At 42.1% G+C, this 24956-nt stretch overlaps 1 protein-coding gene and 1 long non-coding RNA gene across 4 annotated transcripts in view; one reads left to right on the forward strand and one right to left on the reverse strand.

Annotated features, from left to right (window-relative positions):
- The window catches only part of FAM219A (family with sequence similarity 219 member A), a 92501-nt gene that overhangs the window by 44463 nt on the left and 23082 nt on the right, over window positions 1-24956 (forward strand). For all 3 annotated transcript variants that reach the window (XM_021554668.2, XM_021554670.2, XM_021554671.2), the window contains exon 2: window positions 9523-9622. In XM_021554668.2, the coding sequence (XP_021410343.1) occupies window positions 9523-9622 (100 nt within the window). The remainder of the gene's footprint in view (window positions 1-9522; window positions 9623-24956) is intronic.
- LOC116184585 (uncharacterized) lies at window positions 12639-24664 on the reverse strand. The gene is made up of 3 exons (XR_004149344.2): window positions 24612-24664; window positions 23277-23425; window positions 12639-12782 (listed from the first exon to the last, which is right to left on the reverse strand). It is a non-coding gene; the product is annotated as an uncharacterized LOC116184585 (long non-coding RNA).

Raw genomic sequence — 24956 nt, forward strand, 5'->3', positions numbered from 1 at the left:
TCTGAGTTGGTAGGGACTCATAAGGTCTATAGAGTTCAACTCCTGGATTTGCTTAAGACAATCCCAGAAGTTACACCATGTGCCTGAGAGCATTGTCCACATGCTTCTTGAACTCTCACAGGCTTGGTGCCATAATTGCTTCCCTGGAGAACCTCTGTTCAGAGAGGTGGGGCCCCACAGTGCATCTTGGGGGCTTTGTTAGTATCCTGCTTACAACCTGTCTCCTTTCCTGGGCTGAGATCACAGTCAGAGAGCCTGCAGCACCCTTGCTCTCTGGAAGAAGGGAGATTTACTAGGTGCACAAGACAGGCAGAATGAAAAATTATTCGTGGAGAAGGAGTGAACAGAAGAAGCAATTGAACAGCTCAGAAAAGGATCTGAGGGATTAGATTAAAGGTGCCAGGGGTATTCCAGAAGCAAAAAGCAAGACCTCATTCATCACACTTGTACAGAAGCTGAACATGTAAAAATCAGCTGCTTACAAAACCAAAACTCAAACCAACTGGAAAAGAACAGATGACCCCAGATTTATGCTTGTAATAGCTGTGATACTGAACCACTGATTACAGCCCTTGGTCTATGAAAGGTGTGGATGTGGAGCCATCCCAGCTTTTCCGACTATTGTTCTTAACAGCCAGAGACTGTAAAAGCTCCATAACATCGTGTTTGCCATGCTGGATCCAATCAATGGCCTGTGGCAGCAATTATGCAGTCTCCAGGACATTGGTGGGAACTAACGTCACAGCAACAGGGCTCTCCTAGTGTCATTTGTATTGCACCAGGTCTTTCTTTGTCAGAATATGTCACTTCTAGAGTATTTGCTAAAACAAACCAAAATTTCTATTGTTTCACTCAGCCAGAGTTTGATTTTGTCTTTCTTGTACAGCTGGAGCAGCCTACCTGTGCATGGTGGGGATCCATAAACCACTCTGTATATGCTGACAATCATGGCATTTCAGTAGTGATGGCTCTACTTGTCTTGCACTTCCTCAGCTGGTTTCTCTAGGTGTTAGAGTTGTCCATGGGAAGGAAGCACAGTTCCCTAGAGTTGTCCATGGGAAAGAAGCACAGTTCCCCTCCACTATGCAGGAGAGACTGTGAAAATCTTCATTTAAGGTGGAAAACAGCTCTCTTTGAAATCAGGCTGTTCCTCTTGGTGGGGCTCTGTTAAAGACTTGAAGAAGTAAAGATAGGACACAGACCTGAAATAAGCTGTCAACAATAACTGATGGGCACGAATTCAGTCACTACAAGGGACTGCCATGGTCCCTTGCAGACTGCACTGGGGCTGTGCAATTCTCTGTAGGATTCTACTGCTACATAACAGCCAAGGGCCTGGGCTCCTGTTCTCCAAATACACTGTGACCTTGGCTATGACATGTTGCTCAATTTTTTAATCATTTGAAGGGTATCTCCCCTCAAGAGTTGAGGCTTAAAGAGCAGTTGTGAAGTTGTATAGCGTTTTTTATGAACCTGGTTTGGCCAGATGCCAGTTGCTAAACTGACTCTTACAATAACTACCAAGGAATCTGTGATGCCTTTGCACCTTGAATATTCACGTTGCACCTCAGAGCTGTGGCTGTGTAATCAGAGGCACAAAAGGAGAGGCGTGATACCTTCACATATATATCCTTTACAAGGAAGGAATTTTGATACTGAATCATCCTGAAAACAGTTAATAGCTGGTTTTAAATAGCTATTGCATGCCACTTGCTAAGTGCTGCAGGCAGTGAGGAGTGCAGTGTGGCATTTCTCTAATTTGCAATGTTAATGATCCAATTTAAGTCATGTAAAGCTAGCACAAGATACCAAACTTATAAATGCATGTGTTAATAGAGATGGCTTATATGTGTGAAAGAGCCTGGAGGGAAATACGGTGTTAAATATACTCTATCATGATTGAAAGGAAAGGGCCAGGGGCTGCTTGTGCTGCTGGTTTCTCAGAGGGAAATGTAACAGAAATCATGTAATTGCTCACATTTTTCTTATTTGTCCCTCAAATGTTTTCCCGAAATATTTGGTCTAGTTACTGCATTGGTGCTTCCTCTGCTACTGTAGACTCCCAGGATTAGTCATACACCATCATCTAAAAAAAAAAGTTTCTTCCCTATGCAGCAAATGTCATTTTTGATTAGGAAAACAGATCACTGAAGCATCTTGATCCCTTTCCACAGCTTATGCCTTTCTGTTTGCTACATTTTGTTCAGCCTCCATGTGTCAGTCGGGCAGACCCTTTGTGGCCAGGGTTCCACGGGAGCATTTCAGCACTGCCACCACAGCACCCACAGGGAGACTGACACTTCTCTTCTGCCCCCATTTGAAGCAGAGCAATGGTCTGAACTCCTGGCTACTTGTCAGTGCGTTGAGCTACCCAAACTGCAGGTGTACACAGCAAAAAGTAATTTTAGTGACATGCTGGTTCAGTTTAATTAATAAGACTAAAGGTTTTAATCTTGCTGCAATATTAATACTGCTGGCTTCTCAGTTGCTGAAATAAAATGGTTTCAAACACCAATTTGTCTTATAATTATAAACTAATCAGGTTCAAAATCTGGATCTTGTAGTGGATATTGGAGGCCTAATTTTTTAAACAAGATCTGTTTCTCTTCTGTTGCTCAGAAGAGAAAAAACAGCAATGTTGTAAGTGGTGCATTGGCAGAGCTAGTAGAAAGTCAATAAACAGTTGTTGTTTATTGCTTTGTTGAAATGGAGTCAGTAGCTATCAGAATGTTTTTCAGTACATCAGTCACTGTGTCTCCAAAATGTCATTTATTTTGACTTTGGTACAGGGATGGTGGAGATACTGAGATGAACAGATACTGCTCTGGATCTGGCAGAGTGCACATGTTGATGAAAAGTGACAATCATGTCATCCCAGGAGCCTTCTGCACTGGACCCCATGTGATTCTGGAGTTCCTTCAACATGTGAGACTTAGGAAGAAGACTGTTTTCTTCAGCTCTCCTAGAGAGAAGATGGAGGTCAGCCATAGTCCTTGGCAGTGGGTAGGGGAACTTGGAGAACATCTCTTCCAGGGTTGACTGGTGTTCTGACCATGTCTGGTATAGAAGGAAGTACTTCTTCTGTTAAGAAAGATGGGGAAAGGGACCTAAAAAGAACAGGGATCTTCACAGTTTGCACCAGATGAGGATCAGTAAGCCTAAAAACCAGATCAGCTCTGTTGACTTTCTCTGTGACATTAGTTTCTAACCTGGGTTTGCAGCAACAATGCCACAACTTCATCAGGCAAATGCATATCTCCTTAGCCTTACCTCTTCATTTTTCTATGATACTTCCTTGTAATCCTACTGCAATTTAAGATAATAATTTCTTATTCTCGTGATAAGAAACATGAAAAAAAGTACTCCTCTTTTTCTCCCTGGTGGCCCTTGCTGTAACTGGAAGACAGCTGTTATATCCTTCGTTAGTCTTGCCCTTTCTTTTCTGAGCAATCCCATTCTTCTAGTGTTGTGGGGTGGTTGTAGCTTATAGCTTTTATCCATAGGACTGATGTGGGAATTACATATCCCTTGAAAAAATGGGCTCCAGAACTGAAGCCCATTAAATGATCTGAAGCCCACTGAAGAAATCAGTTAAGCTGAGGCCTGAGGCAGAAATCATGAGAGAGTTTTTTGTGAGGCTTTCTGGTTCCATTCCTGCTGTACATCACCCCGTGACTCTTTCCTTTCTCTTGGCAAATGTGCTATTATTACTGACCATGTTTGTCTATACACTGGGCTTGGATTCATCCCCTATATAAATCTGATCCCCTGTAAATCTGAGGCTTTCCTATATGCTGTTTCTTGTGTAGACATCAAACTGCACATCTTGATTTTCAGTGTTTTTGTTCCTGGTGGGATTTTTCGCACTTTATGTTCATAGATACTTTATGTCTATGTTGTAGTGATATGTAGAGGCTACAGTGGTCTGCTGTCCAACACAGTGTGAGATTTTACATATCTACCTGTGCATGTCAGAGTCCCCTTCACAGGAGCTTTCTATAGCCAGATTTCTCAGGAATACCTGGCATGGTAGAGCTTGAGGCAGAGTGCCAACAAGACAGCACTTTCTGTTGCACAGGGCACAGATTGAAGGTATAAATATTTATTAGCAGCACAATGTTCTAGCCCAAGAGTCTGAGTAACAACACAGAAACTTCTCATTGACCCTAATGTCCCCCCTGTATTCATGGTGTGTAGTTCCTCTCACTTGTTTTTGTGCTCACTAAGTCAGTCCCCCATGAACAGAATATCTATCCATTTTTCAGATTCAATGTTTGATGTAGGAAAGAAACAAAACATTTGGACTTGTCCTTCCCTGTTAGCATTTGTGTGCAGTATGCAATCCACATGGGCAGCTCCAGAAAGCAGATGTCTGCTGAGCTGCAAGCACTCACTGTAAGTTGTCATACATGTGTTTGTGTTGAGAATTCCAGCATCTTTTAAGTAGGACAGAAGACAGCAAGTACTTCATTGATGGGTACTGCAGAGAGACAAGTCAGCTGGATGATTTTCTTGATCAGTTGGCTCATACTGATACAATTGATGGTGATCAGATAAAAGCCTGTGAACTATGGAGAGAAGTGATGGTCAAGCCCTGTATATTGTGTCTTTCCTTGAGATTAGAGGATGAGGGAAATTTTGCCCCCCCTGCTTTTATCCAAAAAAAGCAGCAGAGCTGCATTGGTGATCAATTTCCCACAGACAGCAAAGTGGAGAACATTTTCATAAGAGCTGTAAAATATGACTGATTTTGAGGATGGGAAGGAGGGGCAGATAAAGACTTCAAGTTACACATATGTTTTCAAGGTTCAGCTGAAGACCAAAGAAATTGTGTGTGCCCATTCTCTTCCACATACACTGGGGTCCCTGAGGATTTGCAGAGTGGAAAATGGGGCCTTATTACGCTTGCAAGGCATCAGAAGTGTTGACTGTGAAGGAAGGCATAGAAAGCTGTGTTTTCCCAGGTGCTATCAGGGTAAGTTTGTACCAAGCACTCAGTTCCATCATTTGGGGCTATTCCCCACCCCATACTCAGTGTGGGTTATTGGGAGTGGTACATAATAAAAGGCTATTGAGCTGATGCCTTCTTAAGTACTGCAAAATGGAAAGTGATTTAAAAGAGAAAAAAATAAAAAAGCCTGCTAAATATGCCATCTTCCTTAAACCCCAGATTTCAGCTTAAAATGTTTTCACCTTCTCTCTGTGCTCCTGCATACTGCTGATTCACAGCACTCCTGCTCCACAAAGGTTTGGTGGAACTAATTTCTGATGTTCAGAAATGGCACATGGTACACTCACGGTGGGACATGGCTGTTCCTAGCAGGAGGGCAGTTTTCAAGATCCTTTGTGTCGAGCCTATAGAAACAAACAATCTAGTAAGAAAACTCCCCACTGTTCAAATGCTGTGATTGTGCATGCCCAATTAAGATGGGAGCATGTGGGGAGAAAACTTTGATTAAACTCTGGCCCCAGCCAAATGTTCATGCAGTGCACTGATTGAATGTATATTTTCCTTAGGAATGAAGACATACAGAAGCCTTAGGAACAACAAAAAAAATGCCTTAGATATATTAAATATCTTTAGCCATCTACAGCCCTTGCAGGCACTTCTCAGCACTTGCCTTTTGTTTGGGAGCATTGTGTCGTCCTCAGTGAGCAAAAGGAAGTTACATCATTTGTCCTGGGAACAGTCACACCATGTAACTGAGATTTTGATGCTGGGGGAAGAGCTGAGTGTATTGGTGCAGGGAGGCTTGTGAAAAAGAAAAAAAATTGCCAAGTAAGTTCCAATAGCAAAAGCCTGTGTTGAATGTCAGTGTGCTGTTGGGCATTCACAAGCAAAAGGCTAATCAGTCAAGTAAACATTTCTCTGGACAGTTGAGCTGTAGAGATAGATCTGCATCCATTCAGTATGCACAGAAGCACAGTGTGTGTGTGCAGAGGCAGTTCCAGGCAAGCTGGCGTGGGAATGCTGCTGTTTTCACAGTGGGCATTGTTACTATGGAGTCCTGTGAGTTGCCATAGAATGTCTGTGAATTGATGGATGGGAATTATGATAGTGTCTTGCCACTCCTGGGCCAGGGATAGATAGCTATTGCAACTGGGGACACTGTCCCTGGCCCAGCTGGCTTTCCTCTCAAATCCATTTTACTCTCTGGGGGGAGTGGGCCTGGCCCATGCATGCAGTGGTGGTCACCCACACTGATGGTGTTTGTGATCCCTCTGTTCAAGCTGTGGATCTCTCGTGCAGCCGTAATGTGCTGCTGGGGCTGAAAAGCATCATGCCAAACCTTTGGGAAGAATTCCTAGGGCTGACTCTGCTACCATGTTCTGCATCATTTCTACCTCCAGTGTCAGAAGCTCTACCAGCTGCCAGGCCTTCTCTCTAGACTATGGAGAAAAGGAAACACTTCTCCAAGGACAGATTCATGCCCTTTTAAGATGAGTGTCTTCAACAGAATAGGAATAATCACTCTTTGAAAATCATCTTAGTTTTCTCTGGAGGCCTAGGAAGTCTTTTCTGTGTGTTTGGTCTAGAGCCCATTTTTGAGATTTCTTCAGCTGAGTCCATTGGTCCAGGGTCAGAGTTCAAATCTTCAAAGGCACCTCAGAACATTTCTCCTCTTCCCCTATTGATGCAAGTGGATGTCTCATGTCAAGGTCAAGTTGCCTACAAAGGTAAAGCTACTGTCAGCACATCAGCTTGCCACAAAAGGAAAGAGCTGGCTTGGATGGAGAGTTTTAGCATGATTTTAACAATGTGAACCTGGGCCTGCCAGGAATGGCCAGACCCCTTCTCTGCCATGTGGACTTCTGGCTTTGAACTCGGTGTACTCTCTGCTGGACTGCACCAGCACAGGAGACAGTATAATCACACTATGTCAGTTTCCATAATATGTCTACTTCTGTGCCTTCCTGCAGCCAGCAGACTGGGGCTCCAAGGACTTCCTTATTGTGTTCAGTAGCAACTAGGAAGCATGCAGGTCTTGGAGTCATGTTCCTTAGAAATGGCTGTATCCTGCCTTTTCCCAGATTGGCAGAGGAAAGGTACTCATCCAGGAAGCCTGAACTCAAATGTTTCCACTAGCACCATTTGGACATCCCTCTTGGAGAGATTCTAGCATGTCTGACAGACACACGTCCTTTGTGTTATCTAGCTGTTCCCATGTGTAGAAGCTTGAAGATAAGGGAGTTTATGTGAATGTCTCAAACACTGCTGTCTGGATGGCTTTGGAGCAAACCAAGGATTGTTGGTAATAACAGCCAACAGCCAAGTTAGTAATAGAACACTGAATAGAATAGGGCTGGAGAAGGGTCCACATGGAGATAGAGCAGCACTTTTCTGGGACAAACATCATTATCCTGGCTCCTGAATATTAGCAAACACAACACAGCACAAGTGTAGGAATGAGGTCAAGAAGCAGGCATGTAGGAGGATATGGGGACCACCAAATACCCTGAAGCCTCCAACCGATTTTCATAGTAGCTAAATTACACAGAAAGGGGGAAGTTTACCTCCAGGGAAACTCATCTAGAAAAAGGTACCCATACAAAGCCCAGATATGTGTGTACCCCAGGACCCTGCACACCCCATCATCTGCATCAGGGATGGAGCCAGGACTGCTGATTCTCTCTTTCTTCATTTCTTTCTACCCCTCTTTAATTCATCTTTTTCTGCCTTCCCTTTCACCTCCCTCCTTTATCCTAAACCCACTGCTGTGTGCTTAATAGGAGGCTAAGAACTAATGTACCAATTTCCATGACAAATGTGTAATTTAGTAACAGAACTGTGTGAGATTTTTGTGGACCCTCTGACTTTTGACATTCCTTTTGTCCACAAGCATCTGTAAATCTTGGGTGCTCCTTTCCTCTGAAGGGTGAGAGGCCACACCCTGATGATTCTTTCCTACAGCTTGGATTCTGATGTCTTCCATTCATCTGGCATGTTTGAGACCAGATTCATGTTCCAAGGATACCACATGAACTGATCTATGATTTATACCTAAATGTTCTCCTGGAGACTGGTTTTTTGGTTTGCAACTGCTCTTATCTTTTTACCTAGTCACTAAACTGCTACATTAGAGGAAAACTGCAGCAGTGGCTGTATAAGAGAAAAGCAGAAGAAATTGTCTTTTGTTCAGCATTGACCTTGAATGTGAGGTCTTGTACGCACCATCCGTTTTAAGTACTGTTGAAGTCGATGGGGTAGTGCAAAGGAGCAAGATTTTCATAAAAATATTATAACCCTACATATGTTATTTAACCAGTTTCCACCAAGCTAGAGCCTAATTCAAAAATTACATTCTATCTCCTAAACACAGTATATTAAAAAGAGCTAATGTGCACTGAGTGACTCAACAAGTGATTTTTTTTTTTTTTACTGGGAGTCAAGGGTGATGTTACCTTGCTTTGAAACTCAGTGACTCTGCTTTGTGCCTGTGCCAAATCAAAAGTTGCATTTTACATGAAATTGTGTACAAAATAAAAACTCCAGAAACTGAGAGAGAGAGACAATATCCGTTCAATAGTTTGGAATAGTATTCTAGTGTTTAATTTATGATGCCATGTTTCATTTCTCACAAGTGATGGTTTATTCATGTATTGGACCTAATGGTGAATATTTGCTTTGCCTGTGCAGCTCTACCTATATACACCCAAATTTATATACATGTATATCTATGTGCACGTTCAATTTAATTTCTATATTCTAGGTGGGAGTAAGAACATGTTTGAAAACTAGTTTTTATTTTCACTATGGTGCTAAGTGGAGGGAGTTCCAACAGGTTTGCAGTTTGTTGTGTAAGGACTTCAGTTTTTTTTATCAGTAGTAGAACTGTCTGAGTTGGTAGTTTGTTTCTCTCTTAAGTTCTTTGATGTGCTGTACCATAGAGTTCAATACATGTTGTCTGCCAGTAGGCAGGAGCAGAATGTGTTTGGGGAGATTGGTTTTTCAGGGAGGAAATTTTAGTGACAGTGAAAGGGATGGTGCTGACAGATGTTTCTTGTCATAGGAAATAGGTCCTGAAATAGGTCCCAAGAGGGAGCAGAAACTGAATTCTCCTACCTGTGTAGTCTGCAGTCCTTCCAAGCTGGACTTCCAGACAGACGTGGTTTCAAACTTTAGTTTTAAGTTTGAAGTTGAGTGGTCTACTTGGAATTCATTGGAAACTGTAAATATATTTTATAAAACACCCCAAGGAGTCATCATGTGAAAATTATTTGGGACTACTTCCAGCCCAGGCTGAATTTGAACTAGTGACCCACCATCTACATTATATTCCCAGTATCATCCATAATATAAGCCTGATGTTGAAATTTGGCATTTCCAGAGGTACTTTTAACATAATAAATGTGCTTCCAAAGTTCTGTGTTTTGCCCCTGGGTACCAGTGTTCAAAACACTGGCATATTCTTTGCTCCCTGTGAATGTGAAGGCAGTGTGGTCGCCTAATAGCCACTTAGAGAAGAAACTGCAGAACTCTCAGCTAAACCATTCTGTTTTGTTTCTGTTCTTTCTTAACAGGATCCAGCAGCTGCAGCTATTTCGGACAGAGATTGTGATACGAGAGAGGGAGAGACTGTAGCCATGAACTATAAGCCATCTCCACTTCAAGTGAAATTAGGTGAGTCTGTGCTGATGGAGAGTGAAAAGGCTGAATCCAAGGCTGAAAGACAGGATCATATGCAGATCTCTGTGAGTGTGGCTGAGCATGCCATCAAGGCTCAAGCACCTCACAGGGCTGTTTTATCACTGTGATTCTGCTGCTGTGATTCAGGGAACTGACCTACAAACATGTAAAGCCCCTGTATCCATGGATGTGGTAAAGAAAGAAAGCAGTGCCTTAAAAGCAAGGCATAGTTCTTTTAAGCCTACAGGTTTTTTATTAAGCTGAGATCAAAGCTTGGCCAGATAAAGAATGAAGATAATATAGAGGGACTGTAAAAGGAAGACGGGATAGTTGCAACAAAAAGAGAAAGGATCAGGAAGTTGAGACACTACCAGAAAAAGAGCTGCATTACTGTGAGATGAAGGACTTTTAAGTCCGTAAAGATTCCCACACAAATATTCATGCTATTTTTGAGCAATGTTTTTTAATTCTGGAAGCAGAATCATCCTGTTACCACAAGACACTGCTTCCTTTCAAGGCTAACACTTACAAGAGCAATCCACACATGCCCATCGTGCCTCCAAAACCTGGGCAGCTATTTAGCCACACAGCTTCAAGAACCTCATGACAGACAAACCAAAGGAACACTGGGCTTTTTGCTTAAAAAATAGTAATCTAAATGTGGAAAATTTCCCAGTTGGAGCAGGAAGGAGTTCCCTGGCTGTCCTTCACATCAGAACAAGTGACATTGAGAGGATGCTGCTGATTGAGGGTGGTTATGCAAGCCGTGAATACTCAGAAACAGTGGCTGCTTTTCAGGAAAAGGCAGGGAGCAGCAGTGTGTGTTAATGACAGCACAATTCATAGTTTGGTAAAAGATTATTACTGTCAGCATGCCATATGCCACCAGGATCCTTTTTCACTGCCAAGAGAATTCTTTAGTATTACTAGACAGATAATTACTACTGCAGTAGTTGTTTTGGATAATTTAACACCAGGAAACAGGTTAGAGAGCAATTGATGCTATTATTGGTAAGTCTGTGATATTCTTTACTTTCTAGGAAATAAAAATGTACTCTTGAGATTCACTAATGTAATAGGAAATGGTACTTTTTTAGACTTGGCTTTGGTATGTTATGAGGATCATTGAAAATTGATTTGGATTCAGGGTAAACAAGTTAAATTCATACAAATTAAATGGAAAAGTAATTTGAGGTAGATCCTTAGCCAATCTCACTATTATGAATAAAGCTGGTAGAATGAGAAACTTGGGAAGTCAAAACTCATCAGATAGTGTTGAAGGAGAAAGTATCAGAAGAAAGGACATCACTAATGGAGTTCTCCAACAATCATTTTGTGTTCGTTAATGACTTTTATGTAAAAAGCAGGAGTCAGAAAAGAAAATTTTATAGAGCATATTTGGAAGGAACAAGTACAATAAAGACTCAGAAATAGCATAGAGGAAAAAACCATGAAAACTGGAATAATAGAAATGAGAAAAATAAGATTGGAGAAACTCACTATTCTGTAAGCTGAAATTTATCAACTGAGGATGACTACATCAGTTGATTGTAAGATTGCTATTATTGAAATGGACTAATACATGAAAACAGGCCACAGTCACACTTCTGCAGAACTTACCAGCTTTTTTCTGGGAATCAGATATAGGAGAATGATTAGCCTTTCTGCCAGAACTTCTGCTTTTCCACACAGGAAACATTCTCTTTCATTTAGCCAGTGGTGAATGGCATAAACAGTCAAAGAGAGGTACTGGAAGTGTTTGACCAGTTTTCGTAGTAGAGGCACACTGTTGCCAGGACCTCCTTTCCTGCTGGTGCTTCTGCCAGGTGAACCCAGTGCTGACCACAGTATGCTTATGAAGATAATAGTGGGTGAAACCTACCTGCTGAAGAGGAATTGCCCTGCAAGGCTGACAAGCTTCTTCCTGCCATGTCTCCAGAGAGAAGTCTGCTCTGGAGATAGATCTCTGTGGAAACAGTGTTCCTCTTAAATGAAGTGAACACATACCTAGTGACACTTGGATCAGCACTCTACTCTTAGCCGTACCCAGATGAGCTCTAGGTTATCTGAGGCAAAATGAGACTGACAGTATTGTCTGTAGCCAATGTAACATGCCTTTAATCCACTCCAGCTCCTGCTGCTCTTATTATGAAAATCTGCCCAGCCTCTTTGATTTTCTTGAAGCTTAATCACTGCATCTCCCAGCTCTGGCTGCCATTCCTTTGACTAGATTTTTTTGTCCCTTCTGCATTAAACTTGTCAAGGTTATTTTCAATCTTTTTAAGGCCAGAAAAAGTTAAGGTGGTACATAAATTTTTAATAGCTTACCTGGCAAAAACATTGTTGGGAATGGTAGCAACTAGGGGCTTGATCCTATTGCAAGTTTTCCATATGGATGGTGGCATTTTTTAATGTTAAATCAGAATCAATTGTTCAAATGTCAGATGTTCTGATGGAAGGTTGATAAATGTCATTTTTCGGTTTGAGAAGATTCATGTGTAAATCTGTCATGTGTGCTTGCTGGAAGCTTGGTTCAATTGAGCTCAATTAAATACCAACCCAGCATGAATACAGCTTTTGCTTCCAGACGCTGCAGTGATTGAAGTGTGACAGAAAGAGTGTGAAAACTGCACATACTGCACACAGATTTATCCTGGTGCTCCAGTGGTCTTTTTCTTGGTTGTTTCTTCCCCTCTAAATAAATATATTTGGCTACATGTTTGTTTGAGGGGAGTCAGATACAAAAAAAAAAAAAACTTCACAGGTGTCTTACATTTCTAGTGACTTCCTAAAGGTTGCACCTGGTTCATAAATGGAACAGTGCTTGATGCTAGGGCCACATCAAGAAAAGAACCTCACAGCAAGGGCAAATAAGATCCCCGAGTTAACACAGTTGTTTTGGTTTTTTTCAATTTTCAACCTTTATTGATACTGTATCCATATTAATTATGTATTTGTCACTTTTATAGCACTCCCACTTTGTCTTTTGTTCCAGTGCTGTAATGCTCAGTCTTGCTTCTTTCTTTCTTTCAGATCATTGATAAGGAGACTCCTGACAGCAAGGGTTGGGGGTTGGGTGTACATTAGTGCTTAAGGGATGTCTCCAGCACATCCTTATTAGGAGCCATATCCAGATGGAGCACATACCACAAACCTTTTGAAAAAACAGGAGAGTTATGATAAGGAGAGAGAGAGAGGAACAGAATAATCCCCAAGTGTAAATCTCAGGGCACCATATCCACTGGAAGGCAACAGATCCTCCTAGCATTCCCAGGAGATCAGATATTATTTTAATTAAGCTTATGCCATCTGCTTTTCTATTTTACATTTTTAATTTCTCTTCTCTGGTCTGAAATCCCTACCTAGACAGTCTGTGTCTGTTCTTTCCTAGCAGTCATGACATTAGTTTGTGTTAAAACAGAATCGGCAATGTGGAAATAGGTTGGAGTGCTGTAAAACTGGCAACAGGTAGGATGAGGGGTTGTAGCAGATGCATCTTCATCAGCACATCCACCACACTGGGAGCCTGGCAGTAAAGGTCCTGTATGTCTGTCTACAGATGACCGTGTGGGAGAGAGGCAGAAACACTTACAGCAGCCTTCAGCCCTCCAAGATGCTTGTGGCCTCTAGATATAAGCACCTCTTCTCCTTGGATTAGATAGGCAATAAGGCACTGTTTTTGGAAGGTTACTCAAATGGTTCATAAACGTATGTGAAAACTGAATGTCTAAGTTAAAGAAACTGAGTCACACCTAAAGGAAGTTACTGGAATGCTGTTCACTTAGACCAAGCAGATCTAGTAGGGTTAAACAGCAGCAAAGACACTGTCACAAGGACATAGACAATGATGTTTCCTAGTGTGTCTGACTTGGACAAAACTAATTTGTGACTGAGTCCCATCTTGGAGATTGAAGTGAACAGAGGATATAATCCATCAGGGGACAGCAGCTGATGACATGACTGTGTTGTTAACTCCTGCCTTCCAGCCTGCTGCAATGTCAGATACTGAATTGCTGTGTGATCAGGGAGGAATAGTACCAGGAACAGTCAGAACTACAAAACCCTCAGGGTTCAACTTTTTTTAAGTTGGTGCATTTCTGGCCAAAACTTTACAGAAGGTCTCTGATCCGAGTAAACAACAGACTGCCCCACAGGCAGGTGGCTTCTGAAATTGATCTTTCAATAGGTGTAGGTGTTTTACTCCTTCCCCCGGAGTGGGGTATGTGTTCAGAGCTTAAAACTCCCCATCGAAGAGCCACAAAGCACACAGCAGAGCAAGCTATCCCGGTGCTGCCCAAAAGGATGCCGTGCTCAGAGATCCCCTTCCAGGACTACTCTTGCCTCAGGTCAAGATGCCAAACTGGGAAGTGCAGTCACAAACAGCTGGCAGCAAGCATCTTGTGTAGGCTGAAAGGCTCTGTATCTGCCCCCGTCTGTGTATCCTTTTCTGCATCATCATTTCCCAGTCTGCTCCAAAACTTGTGACTTCTGAAGCTTTTCATACAGAAAACAGAATAATAAAGGGGAAGTTGAAGTAGACTGGACAGATCAAAGCCATTAGTGTATCATTTTGTCAGTATTTCAAGTACTATACTATTCCCAGTTGCTCTTCTGTAACGAGGTGATTAATGCTAATTAGGTACAGCAGCTGTTGTTTCTGGGAAGATGGTCTGTAGGTAAATTAAGGAAAGATTTTATAAAAAGGCTCTAACTCTTAAGCTAGGACCCCCAGTTCCAGCTCTGTTGACAGAACTGCAGATATTCATGTCCATAACTGTTTGCATGGTGACCTCAAGTGACATCATTACATTAAGTGCAAAAAGCTATTTTGCTCCCCTGGGAGCACCCATTTCCTTGAACGCTGTCTGTGCACTGTGCAGGGGGAAGGGCGGGGCAGAAGCCAGAGAGCAGGAGCAGTACAACACTGCTATTGATTTTCTTCATGAAGACAGAAGTTCAGCCTACCACTCAGAAGTTTCATGGAGCTTGGGAGGAATTTATTTAAAGATTTTTTTCATCTCTTATTACTCCTTTCCATCTATAAGATAAATTGTATACACAGATTTATGGTAGCATCCTTCCTGTAGGATATTTCCAGGCTCTTTTTGGAAAGGATGAGAGAGTGAACAGCTGCATCACATTAAGGCTAGTAGGGTTGTCTGCAGACAGAGCTGCAAAGATAAGGGCAGAAAACCAGTTCTGACAGGCATATTATTGCAGATTAGTTAGAAGAGGAGTAGAGGGGCAGAAAGAAAGAGGTGCCTGAGACAGGCTTGGGTAAAGAGTAAAGCCATTCAGACAAACTGGAACAAAGCAATCACTGGATTTCAGCAGAGAGATCCAGACAGCATAGAATGTGTGAGGGAGTGAGACAGAGGGAAGGGAGGTTCCAGTCAGCAAATGCCAGGAGCACTGCATGAGCACATGAATATGGAAATGATGTGGCATGAAGTTCACCAAATGACTTGGCTTTTTGTATCACTGTAATTTTGCTTGGTTTGTTATGCTACTGCACCAGGACTTTGCTGGCCTTGTCCATACATGGAGTGCACATACTCTATGGTATGTTCACCTCTCCCATGACACATACCTGGGTACCAACACACCTCGCAAGCCAACAGACTCACTCACACCCACTCACATCTTGTGTTGCACACAATTTGCTTGGCTAATACTCCTTCAGGTAAAAAGTAATGAAGAAAGATGCTGTAATGTAAGTGGATAATTTTGGGGTGTTACCTGGCTGTTCTTTAGCCAGTCCATATTTTTATGCTACCTGCAGTGTGATAGTCTAGAAAAAACAGCTAATCCTGAAGATACTATTTGATTTTATATTGAGAATGGGCCAAAGCATCCAGAGTCTGAATGGGGGTTTTATGCCTGAAGGAGAAGCCCAGAACTTCAAATTATAGGTTCTCTTCCCACCACAGTCAAATTACCTCAAATATGACAAGCAGCTCAGAAGGTTGTGAGGAAAACCAAACTGAGCAAATTACTGGAAGTCTCTGATAAAAAGGAGAAAAAAAATCAGTAGAAGAAGCAAGTAGTGATGACAGTAAAAAGTACCTGGTCTAGCAAAGCCTAACCCCAGCAGGCAGCACCATACAGTGGTCTGTTCAGAGGTCTCATTACACAAGTATGTGTTACTCTAATCACTGTTTCCTGTGAAGCATGTAGAGAACTGGTTTAAAAGAAAGAGGTCCTCAAAAGTTTACAGCTTGTTCTTGACTTAAAAAGACTAACAGCAGCTGAGATGATAAGGCTGCCTGCTCAGATGTTGATATCTTAAAAAAAATCAACTCAGAAAAGGGCAGTGTATTCTGGCTATATTCTGGCTCCTCCAAGTCCCATGCCCTTAAATGTAGATTCCACCTTAGTGTAACATTTCCCCAGTTCTGCATTACCCAGGTGTTACTATTTCTATAGTTCCTTCTGATGTCTCCAAATGTAGATGAATTCCTACCTAGCAGCTGAGGGAAGCAACTATAGGCAAATCTAATTAATGTAAATTGGCTCCAGAACAGACCACAACACTTACAGATAGTGTTGGGTGATGCAGTTATTTCATGTGTTTGATTTATTAATGATGAGCCTTAAACTGTACGTGATGGTTAATTGAATTTGTTCTGATTTTCAAGTGGTGTGGGCTCCCATTTTGCCTTCTCTGTGCTGCACTCTCAGCTCTTAACAGGAAAAGATTACTGTCTGCTTATTGAATATGGGGACTAAAATGCTCCATCAGCAGATCAAGCTCTATGAAATAGAGATAATGTACACTTCTCCAAAGGGAAGGAGCATGTCCTGGTATAGTAAGTTCACTGCAATTCTTGGTCTTTAGCTGCTATCCTTATGCACAGAGGATGTGTTCATAGCAACCTGAAAACTTCATGTTGCTTCTCTGAGATATTAAAGGATTCTTTGGAGAATCAGAATTCATGAAAACACAGAAACCTTGATGTGCCACAGCAGGAGAGCTGAATAGACAAGGATGTCATCCATATAATGTGTCCTATCAGTAGCAGAGTTCTTGTTAGGTGAGGGTAACGTGGTGGTCCTGGATGCAGACCTCACCTGAGCACGAGCAGAGGCATACCCAAGGAACCCTTCTTCTGTGACCCTAGTCTTGGTTCCAGGCAGAGTAGACAGTGGTGCAGCCAAAGCACCACCTGCAAGGCCCAGCTCTAATGTGGTGGGTAGGGAGATGTGCCACAAGAAATGTTGGTTGCAGCAGCAACAAAGGACAGTTTTTGCCCAGTCAGCAACAGTCACATTTCATCATGTCCATCAGTTTTGGACCAGAGGTCTAGGGAGGAGTGATTCCCAAAGACAGGAGGCAGCACAGAAGATGGAAGGAGAGCTGGTTGAAGACAGTAGGGGCCTGTGCTGCACACAGGTTTTCTAGGTTAGACTGGTAGAAGCAACTCAACAGCTTCAGCTGTCAGCATCTCAGCCTCTTACACCAGGCAGCACCGCTGCTTTATGGAGAAGCTTTAGGAGTGGGAATTAAGCTGTAGCAAGGATAGCAGGACTAAAATGGTCTCTGAAACTTCAGAGTCCTGACTGGGACTAAGAGAAAGTTTTACCTGTTCCCTGACAATCACTTCCTGACAGGACCAGGGCAGTGACCTCTACAGGCAAGACCACAGCCTTCCTGCTCTGCCATGTGTAAAAAGTCATTTGGCACCTGTCTGTTTCTTTCAAACCTCAGTCTTTCGGCACAGCTCTTTCCTTGTTCTGCTTGGCAGTCATGCTCTATAAAGTGGGGCATACCGAAGGAAAATAAACCTATTTTTACAGATATCATATATTGAGCACAATACAATTTTATTTAAGAAAAAAGTCACAGGAGTAATTGGACAGTCTGATCCCATTTCTCCAGCTGTTAAACACAACTATCATTTAAAAAGTTTTAAGTGGTGTCTGCATCATGGCTGAATAGCTTGTGCTGAGGGTATGCTTTTCTGCATCACTCATGGAAATGAGACTTTGCAGCCTGGTACTGTGTAAAATAGCTGTGGTCTCCTTTTTGAAACATCTTCCAGAAGGAAAAACAGGTTTTGTTGATGAAATTTTAAAATGTTTGAGTACTGTCCAAACTCTCTTTCTAAACTGACCTATACAAAAACATACCTAATAGACAATATGCTTTCTCCAGGTCCAGTTAAAAGTGGAAAGGAGAGGTAACACCTACATTCTTGGCAGATAGATCAAGTCTTTGTCAAATTATCATCTCCAGCCTGTGTAATTATTGTGATCTGTTTGCGTCTGCCTCCTACTAGTAGTAGACTCCCGTTCTCTTCACACTACTTTGCAAACTGTTCCTCCCACTTTCTGTATCAGTGAAATCATACATCCTCACTTTTAGAGACTGCACAGCTGGGCCATTTTTCTCAGTTCTGCCTTTTTTCTTCATCATGTCCCTTTCACCTGTGAACTCTGCCCAAATTTTATTTTCCTTAGCTCTCTGCCTTTCTTTATCCTACTTGCTGCTTACCCTGAGAGGAGCTTGAATTGATTCAGCCTAAGTCTTTGTGAATGTTCCAACCCTTTGTCTCTTAAAGTAATACTGTTTGTAACACAGTAAAATAAATCCTCTACAGGGCTTTAAGATAACTGTACTGTAAACCCCAAACCATCTAGTTTTTTGGTATAACTTTGATTTTTCCTGCCTTCTGCTCTAAATGGAAGGCAATCCCCACTTTTTCCACAGAACCCACATGCCTTCTTTTTTTGATCACAGCTGTGAAATTGGTACAGTCAAGTCAGTAGGTGTTAATGTGTTCTGGAGGAATGGTGTAGTTCTGTATAGCTCACTAGTCCAAAGCTCATGAGTTTTAAACTGCTTTCTGCCATGAGTAAACTGTGAGCTGGCTGTGAGAAAGTTTAATCACATCAGGTGTTTCAGAGCTGTGGGCTGCTGGCAGCCCCTTTACTGCAACTCAGCTCCCAAGTTTCACAGGTGCCAGAAAACAGCTCCACTCTGTTCCCCATCACTACCCAGCCCGAAAGTAAGAGCTGTTTTTCAAAAAAAGGGAAAGATTATCTATGAATTGCTTTACATACTGGTTCTAGAACTAGAAAATTGGGAGAATAGATGAAGAGTACAAGTGAGACAATTGTACTTTGTATAAGTTCATCTGAGAAACCATGTTTGACAAAATAATGACACTTACAAAAGTGTGTCTTGAACAGGGCAAGCATAGTAATTATTTAAAGTGATGCTGTCAAGTATGGGTAGTTTGCGTCCATGATGAAGGCTGCCTTTAAAATCTGGATTTTCAGGTTTGCTTAAATTTTTTAAAAGAAAAGTATCCTGGGCTTAGACTCCCTAGTAAATCATAGCACTATTTGTTTTTTTGACTAAAAGAACGTATAACTGATGGTTCCAGAATTCTTCACAAATCCATGTCTTATTCACAAGGTGGTTTTGACTGTAAAAAGTCCAGGAGACTCAAGTCACAAAGCAGCTAGTTTTAGCTACTGACTTTCAGCCAGAACATGAAAGACTCAAGTTCAGTTTCTTTTTCTGCCTGAATATTTCAGCTCTCAGGTTGAAGTGTGGCTTTATGCAACCTCTGATCTTTGGGGCAGGGGTTGAAGCAAATCGTGAAAGCAAAAATTTGGCATAGCTATTTCTGCGCAGGCAGATGTCATGTTTTTAGTTCCTCCAAGCTCACATAGCTGACTCACATCTACCTGTGTGCAGAAAAGCTACAATACACCACAGTCCTTGAATTTGACTTTGGTTCCTTTGGGTTTCCTGTCCTTCACTGGAAGGGAATGATCAATGAAAGGAGATGATCTTACCTCCTTTGTTGGCAATGTTCTTCTTTCTATCTGCAATTAAACATTCCTGGATATTGGGAAATTCCCATCTCCCTGGAAATCGGAGTCATGATTGGAGAACGCTGCAGCTGCTCTGGGTCTCATTTACAAAGTGAATTGAACCCTCTACAGCACATTAATCTGACCTAGCATTAGGCTGTAATCTCCTCTGCTTCAAAGCAGGGCAGATAGAGAACAGGGAAAGGGCAGGGCTAAAAGGGAGCAAAACACCATGCCAGTTGTTTGCATTTACCTGGTTATGACCATCAGATGGGATGTGACCAGGATAATCTTGAGAGTTCTGAGGAACAGCTTTGTGTGAAACTTCATCTGTGCTATTGAGAAATGATAGCATCATGGCTGAGCTGGCAATAAGTTTTCTGGAGCATCAGTGGGTACGGTACTTCGTTCCCAGCCTCTTACTTTTCTCACCTTACTGAAATCCTTTTTCACCATGAGGACAGTCAAGCGTGCAAAATGTTTCCTGGAGAGATTGTGCCATCTTCAACCCTGAAGACTTTGAAAATCTAATCCCATAGCTGATGCTGCTTTAAGCAGAACTAGAAATCTGTGATCCTGCTTCTGGTTAGGACCCCAAGTTGTTTATTTAGACATCATATAGTTTCTGCTCATTACAAACAAACAAACAAACAAGCAAACAAAAAACACCACACACACAAAACCAAACATGAAAAAAACATTCTGTCTAGTTAGACTTTTGGATTCCCAGCATAACCATAGTTGGATTTGCAGAGGTAGACTTAGATGACTTGCATGAACTGGTATAAAGCAGTCCTCTGGTATGTCCCCGGTAAACAAGAAAAACCAAATTGCTGCTTGATTTTCACTTCATTATAAATGTTCTTTTAAGTTTTAATTACTGCTTTTTCTTTTTTTCTCTTTAATTCACCAAGCCTTCTTGATTTTGAAAACATGTTAAAATTAATTTTCTCTTTTGCCTGTATCTCTTACTGACTCCAGTGCAGAGACAGGGAGATTGGTTCTTTTACAGATATTTTTCCTAACTTGCATTCCTCAATGCTGAATTATTTTGTAAAATGAGCAAGCAGCTGATTTCTTCTACCTACTCTGTCCTAGCAAAACATTGAGGCATTAGTACAGGGCGATAACAGAGTGTGCAAAGCAGAACCAAATTAAAGTGTTTATGCATGTGTTTGTGTGAGGTGGCAATCAAGCAGCTACAAAGGTGGCTGTGCAATACCTCCGTTTCTTAGACCAGTTTGAGCTCTTCGCAGTGTTGGTCATGTCTCAACTATCCTTTGGGAAAAACACTTTTATCTTAGATTGGCAAAGGGATTCTTTTCATCTGTGATTTGGATTTTTAAGGGGATTTGCAGAAAGAGATCATGACCCAGAGGCTGGTTGTTGCACACAAATCCCTACCTGCTGCATGCCACAAATAATGTCAGAAAACACAGAAGAAAACAAAAGCAAATGAGTCATCCCATCCCACATTTCTTCCTTTTTTAATTCCATGGGGGTTTATTTCCTGTAGAATGAGGGAATGGATTTAAATCAAAGAAGATTAAAATCCATTCTGGAGGGTGAGGTTGACTATTTTAATGTGAAGAAGCACTGTTTTGATCTTAAGAAGATTTGAGGGCAGGAGTGGAGGCAGTGGGCAGGTGTTCAAGGCTGTTAAATGTGTAGAGGTTGCCTTGGGGAAAAGTGAATGTTGGTCTGCAGCAAACTGATGTCCAGAAAAAATAAATACTCCCTTATGGTCCAAGAGTTCAGAACAAAGCTAATTGTTCAAACAAAACATCTAACAGGGTTACAGAATACTAAAACTTTTCAAAGGCAGGGTGCAACGAAGGAGCAACTTTTCAGACTTCATGGACCAGCTCTATAATCCAGAGGCAGGATCACAGAACTGTGAAAAGTTAAACACAGAGTATTTGAGGTCCCAAAAATGTAAACTCAGGAGTACATGATTTGTAAATGGATATTACAGGGAAAAAAAGATATTCGGGACAGTCCTTCAAGGACTCTGGAGTCTGCTACATACAGATCCTTCTGCCAGTCCAGCAGTGTTGAAGTCACCCAACTGTTTTCAAGTGGTCCCCAGAGACTACCAGAAAGTGCCCCTGGGCACTATCAACCCAAGCACTGACTTGTGCTCCTTTATTTCACTTTTCCTTCACATCCCCAGCTCCTTGCACTATTGTTAGATGATGGTTGACTTTCATGAGGTCTGTTTCATGTAATCAAGTTACGAAGCCAGCAGTAAATCCTAAGTCCTATTTTTCACAAGGTCAGCCAAAATAAGCAGAGTGCATTTAACACTGCAAGTACAAAAACCATAGTTACTTTCCTCACCACCGAGGCCTTTCCAGTGAGCAAAGTGTGTTAGATTTAACCCCCAAATTTATCTCTCCATGTTACTGGAATTTGCCATTATAAAGCACCCTCTCCAGAACAGACAACCAGGAACACTTTGTTGGAGGTCTCGTTTTTTCCAATTCACTGCTTTTAAGCATGAAATAAATTAAATTCACAGAAGAAGGTACTTCCTGGCTCTGGTTTCCAGTGCAGTTCTCTCCAGAGGGATGTAGAAGAGCAATGGCTCTCTGTGGCTTTTTCACCATTGCTGCAGGCATGATACTGTCAGAGCTGTTCTGACAGCTTTGTCATAGTGTGGTCAGGGGAGGAGATGGAACTTGCTTTCCTTTATATTTTAGTGGACCCTGGAGACTTGGCAGGAAGAAGCCTTGTTTCTATCATCGGGCTGAGTCAATATGACTTCAGGCGCCCAGGGAACAGATACAGAAGATAGAAAATAGCTACTTCTAGTTCTTTTTCTGTTTGTTCTCATTTTTATCCCTATGAGTTCCAAGTCAGGGTATGTCTCCTCAATCAGATGGCTTTGCTGGATTGTTTACTGAGTGATAAGGAAATAACGATCCTTACTCTCCTTCTCCCAGTGCTCATGCTGACCAAGCAGAAGCTCTGTTGAAGACAGTTCTTCAGATCCCAGTGCCCTCAGATTTTGACTTAAGTGCCATCCCTGGAAAGGACAAAGCTGTCAGGCCCTGAGCTTCCTCCATACCTCTGCTGAAGAGAAGTTAAAGGTTTTTTATTCCCTGGAGCCTTGTATTACCCTTCCACTCACCTCACAAATGCAGCTGTTAGAAGCCTCAAAAACATGTTGAAAGCAGAGAATATTTTCTGCCTTGCTTTCCCTCTGCTCACAGCTTTTCCTTTTTCAGCACTGACTGTGCCAGCATCAGTGGGGTGGAGAGGCTGTTCAGAAAGCTGAGTGTTAATGCTGTTTCTGTCTAGGTCCTGGCAAAAACCAGTTTCCTTCCAGCACAGTGTGAGAGGAAGACATTCCATACTTAGCCACTGAAAATGCATGTGTCTGTGTGTAAACACCACAGCTCCTTCATCCTCCCTGCACTTGAACTTTTGCCACTGAATGAGAACCCAGTGTCTCATTCTCAGCGCTCCTGCAGACATCCCCATTCAGAATGAATTTCTGATGTCACTTCACAGTGAAGTTGTCTTAAGGACAGATAAACCTGACACCTTTGTTTTCTATCCCCAGGGTAATTTGAGATACAGTATGACCTAAAATTTCCTGATGCTTGTGTGGAGAGAAATAATGAGGCAAAAAAAGACAACAGTTGATGGTGTTAACCTGCATGCAGTAGATTGGCAATGGAAACCTGTGTTCTTGATTCAAATTAGATTATGAATGGAAAATTAGATTCTTTGACAAGAATGCATAGCAAAAAGAAACACAGAGCAAGCTTGTATCTTTGCAAAGACTCTGAAATGTCAGCATGCCTTGAGATTATACCTCCATGTTGTCATGTCTTTTGCTTTACTTTGGAGTCTGCAGAATTTTGTTCCTTGCACATTCTGCCTGCTCCATCAACAATCAGCCAGGATCTTCCCACCGTCATCTCCTCTTCACTTCATCTCTGTCCACCCAGCAGCACAATCTGACTGAAGAGAAGGCAAGTCATTTCTTATAAAGCCCCTAATAAGGTCCCTGACCTTTAAAAAGTCATTTTTATATCTTGACCCTCTTCACTCTCCTTTTTCATCATTAAATTAAATACACTTTCACTGTGCTTAGGTCTCTGTATATACAAAAGTTTAAAGCCTGTTGTATATCTTAATTATTGAAAGATAATTCAATACACACTCCTGTGCACTCTCCTTAGTCCCTTAGCTCTACTGCAATAAAGCCTTGCTTGCTGACATCCTCAGGCTGTTTTTCTCCTCTTTTCTTCTACTCTTACAACTCTCTTGTTCCTTTCATCTTACCACAGCCTCAGTCGGGCAGCCAAACAGATAGCTGTACAACAATAAACCTTATGTTTGTATGCAGTTGGCAATTTTAGCTCTCAAATGTGCTAAGTGAAGCTGAACATGTGCTCACTGTGGTCCAACATATACCTGACCCAGGCATGCAAGGGGCACAAAAATTATGATAATTCTTGTATTGCTTTTGCATGTCTCCTTCCTTTTCTTTTAGAAATGCTTTAGAAAATCTTTAGCTAATGGTCTTTTGATAAACAAATCCAAGCTGGGATTTTTTTCCTTCCTTCAGTGCATACAGCTGGCCATTTGGGAGGGAGGTAAAAAAGTTGGTCTGCCAGAATTTCAGCCTGAGTGGTTAATTTAGGAGAGAGGGTCAGATAGCAGAGACGTGGCAGCTGCAGCATTGCCAGCAGTCTCATTTAGTGCTATGGTGTTGAGAGCAGGCAGCTGGGAGGCAGAATCAGGAACCTCCCCTGCCAGCTGTTTAAAGGAGATGGACCCATTTGCCAATCAAAAGGCATGAATTTTTGCAAGATCAGGAGTGTGGCATGACAGAAGGGTGCTCACATTCAGTCTTGCTAACGCCTGTCTCCCCTTTGCCTAAATTCCCATCTACAGCCCCAAAAAAGCAATGTTATACCTTGCTCAGGCCAGCAGTGCTTTACCACCCATCCTTTCTGCTTTGAGGCTACCTGTGGTGAGCAGGGCTGGGGTGACGATTCCATAACCTCAACCCTGAAGGGACATGCCAGCAGCTGGAAGTTTGTGGTAACAAACCTCTTGAGCACTACTGCCCCACCAAAAAAGGGTAACAAAAGCATAAAATACATCAGCATTAAAATACTAAACGACGACACAAACTCACCATGTTGGAGATCTGTGTTAAAAATTGTCATAGTCTTTCCCAGCACATTACTGCTTTCTTTGGCATAAGTCAGGCTTTCCCTGAGCCCCTTTGAGCTCTCCAAGCCACCTTGACTGAGGCTTCAGCTCAGCAGTGCGCATGTCTGATTTCCAGCTGCAGGGTTCTGCAGTAGGGGTGGCATCTGTCATCTTCCAGCTCTGCTTCCTCTTAAAGCAGCTACAGCCAGAATTTTGTCTTTCATCTTGTCTTTCAAGACTCTTTCTCAGGGATTTCAGCAGGGACATGGGTTTTCTCTGGCCAGTACTGTTTCCCTCTGCCACTTAGAAGCTGTGTTTTGCTACCAGT

Source organism: Lonchura striata, chromosome Z (assembly GCF_046129695.1).
Source record: "Lonchura striata isolate bLonStr1 chromosome Z, bLonStr1.mat, whole genome shotgun sequence".
NCBI lineage: Eukaryota > Metazoa > Chordata > Aves > Passeriformes > Estrildidae > Lonchura > Lonchura striata.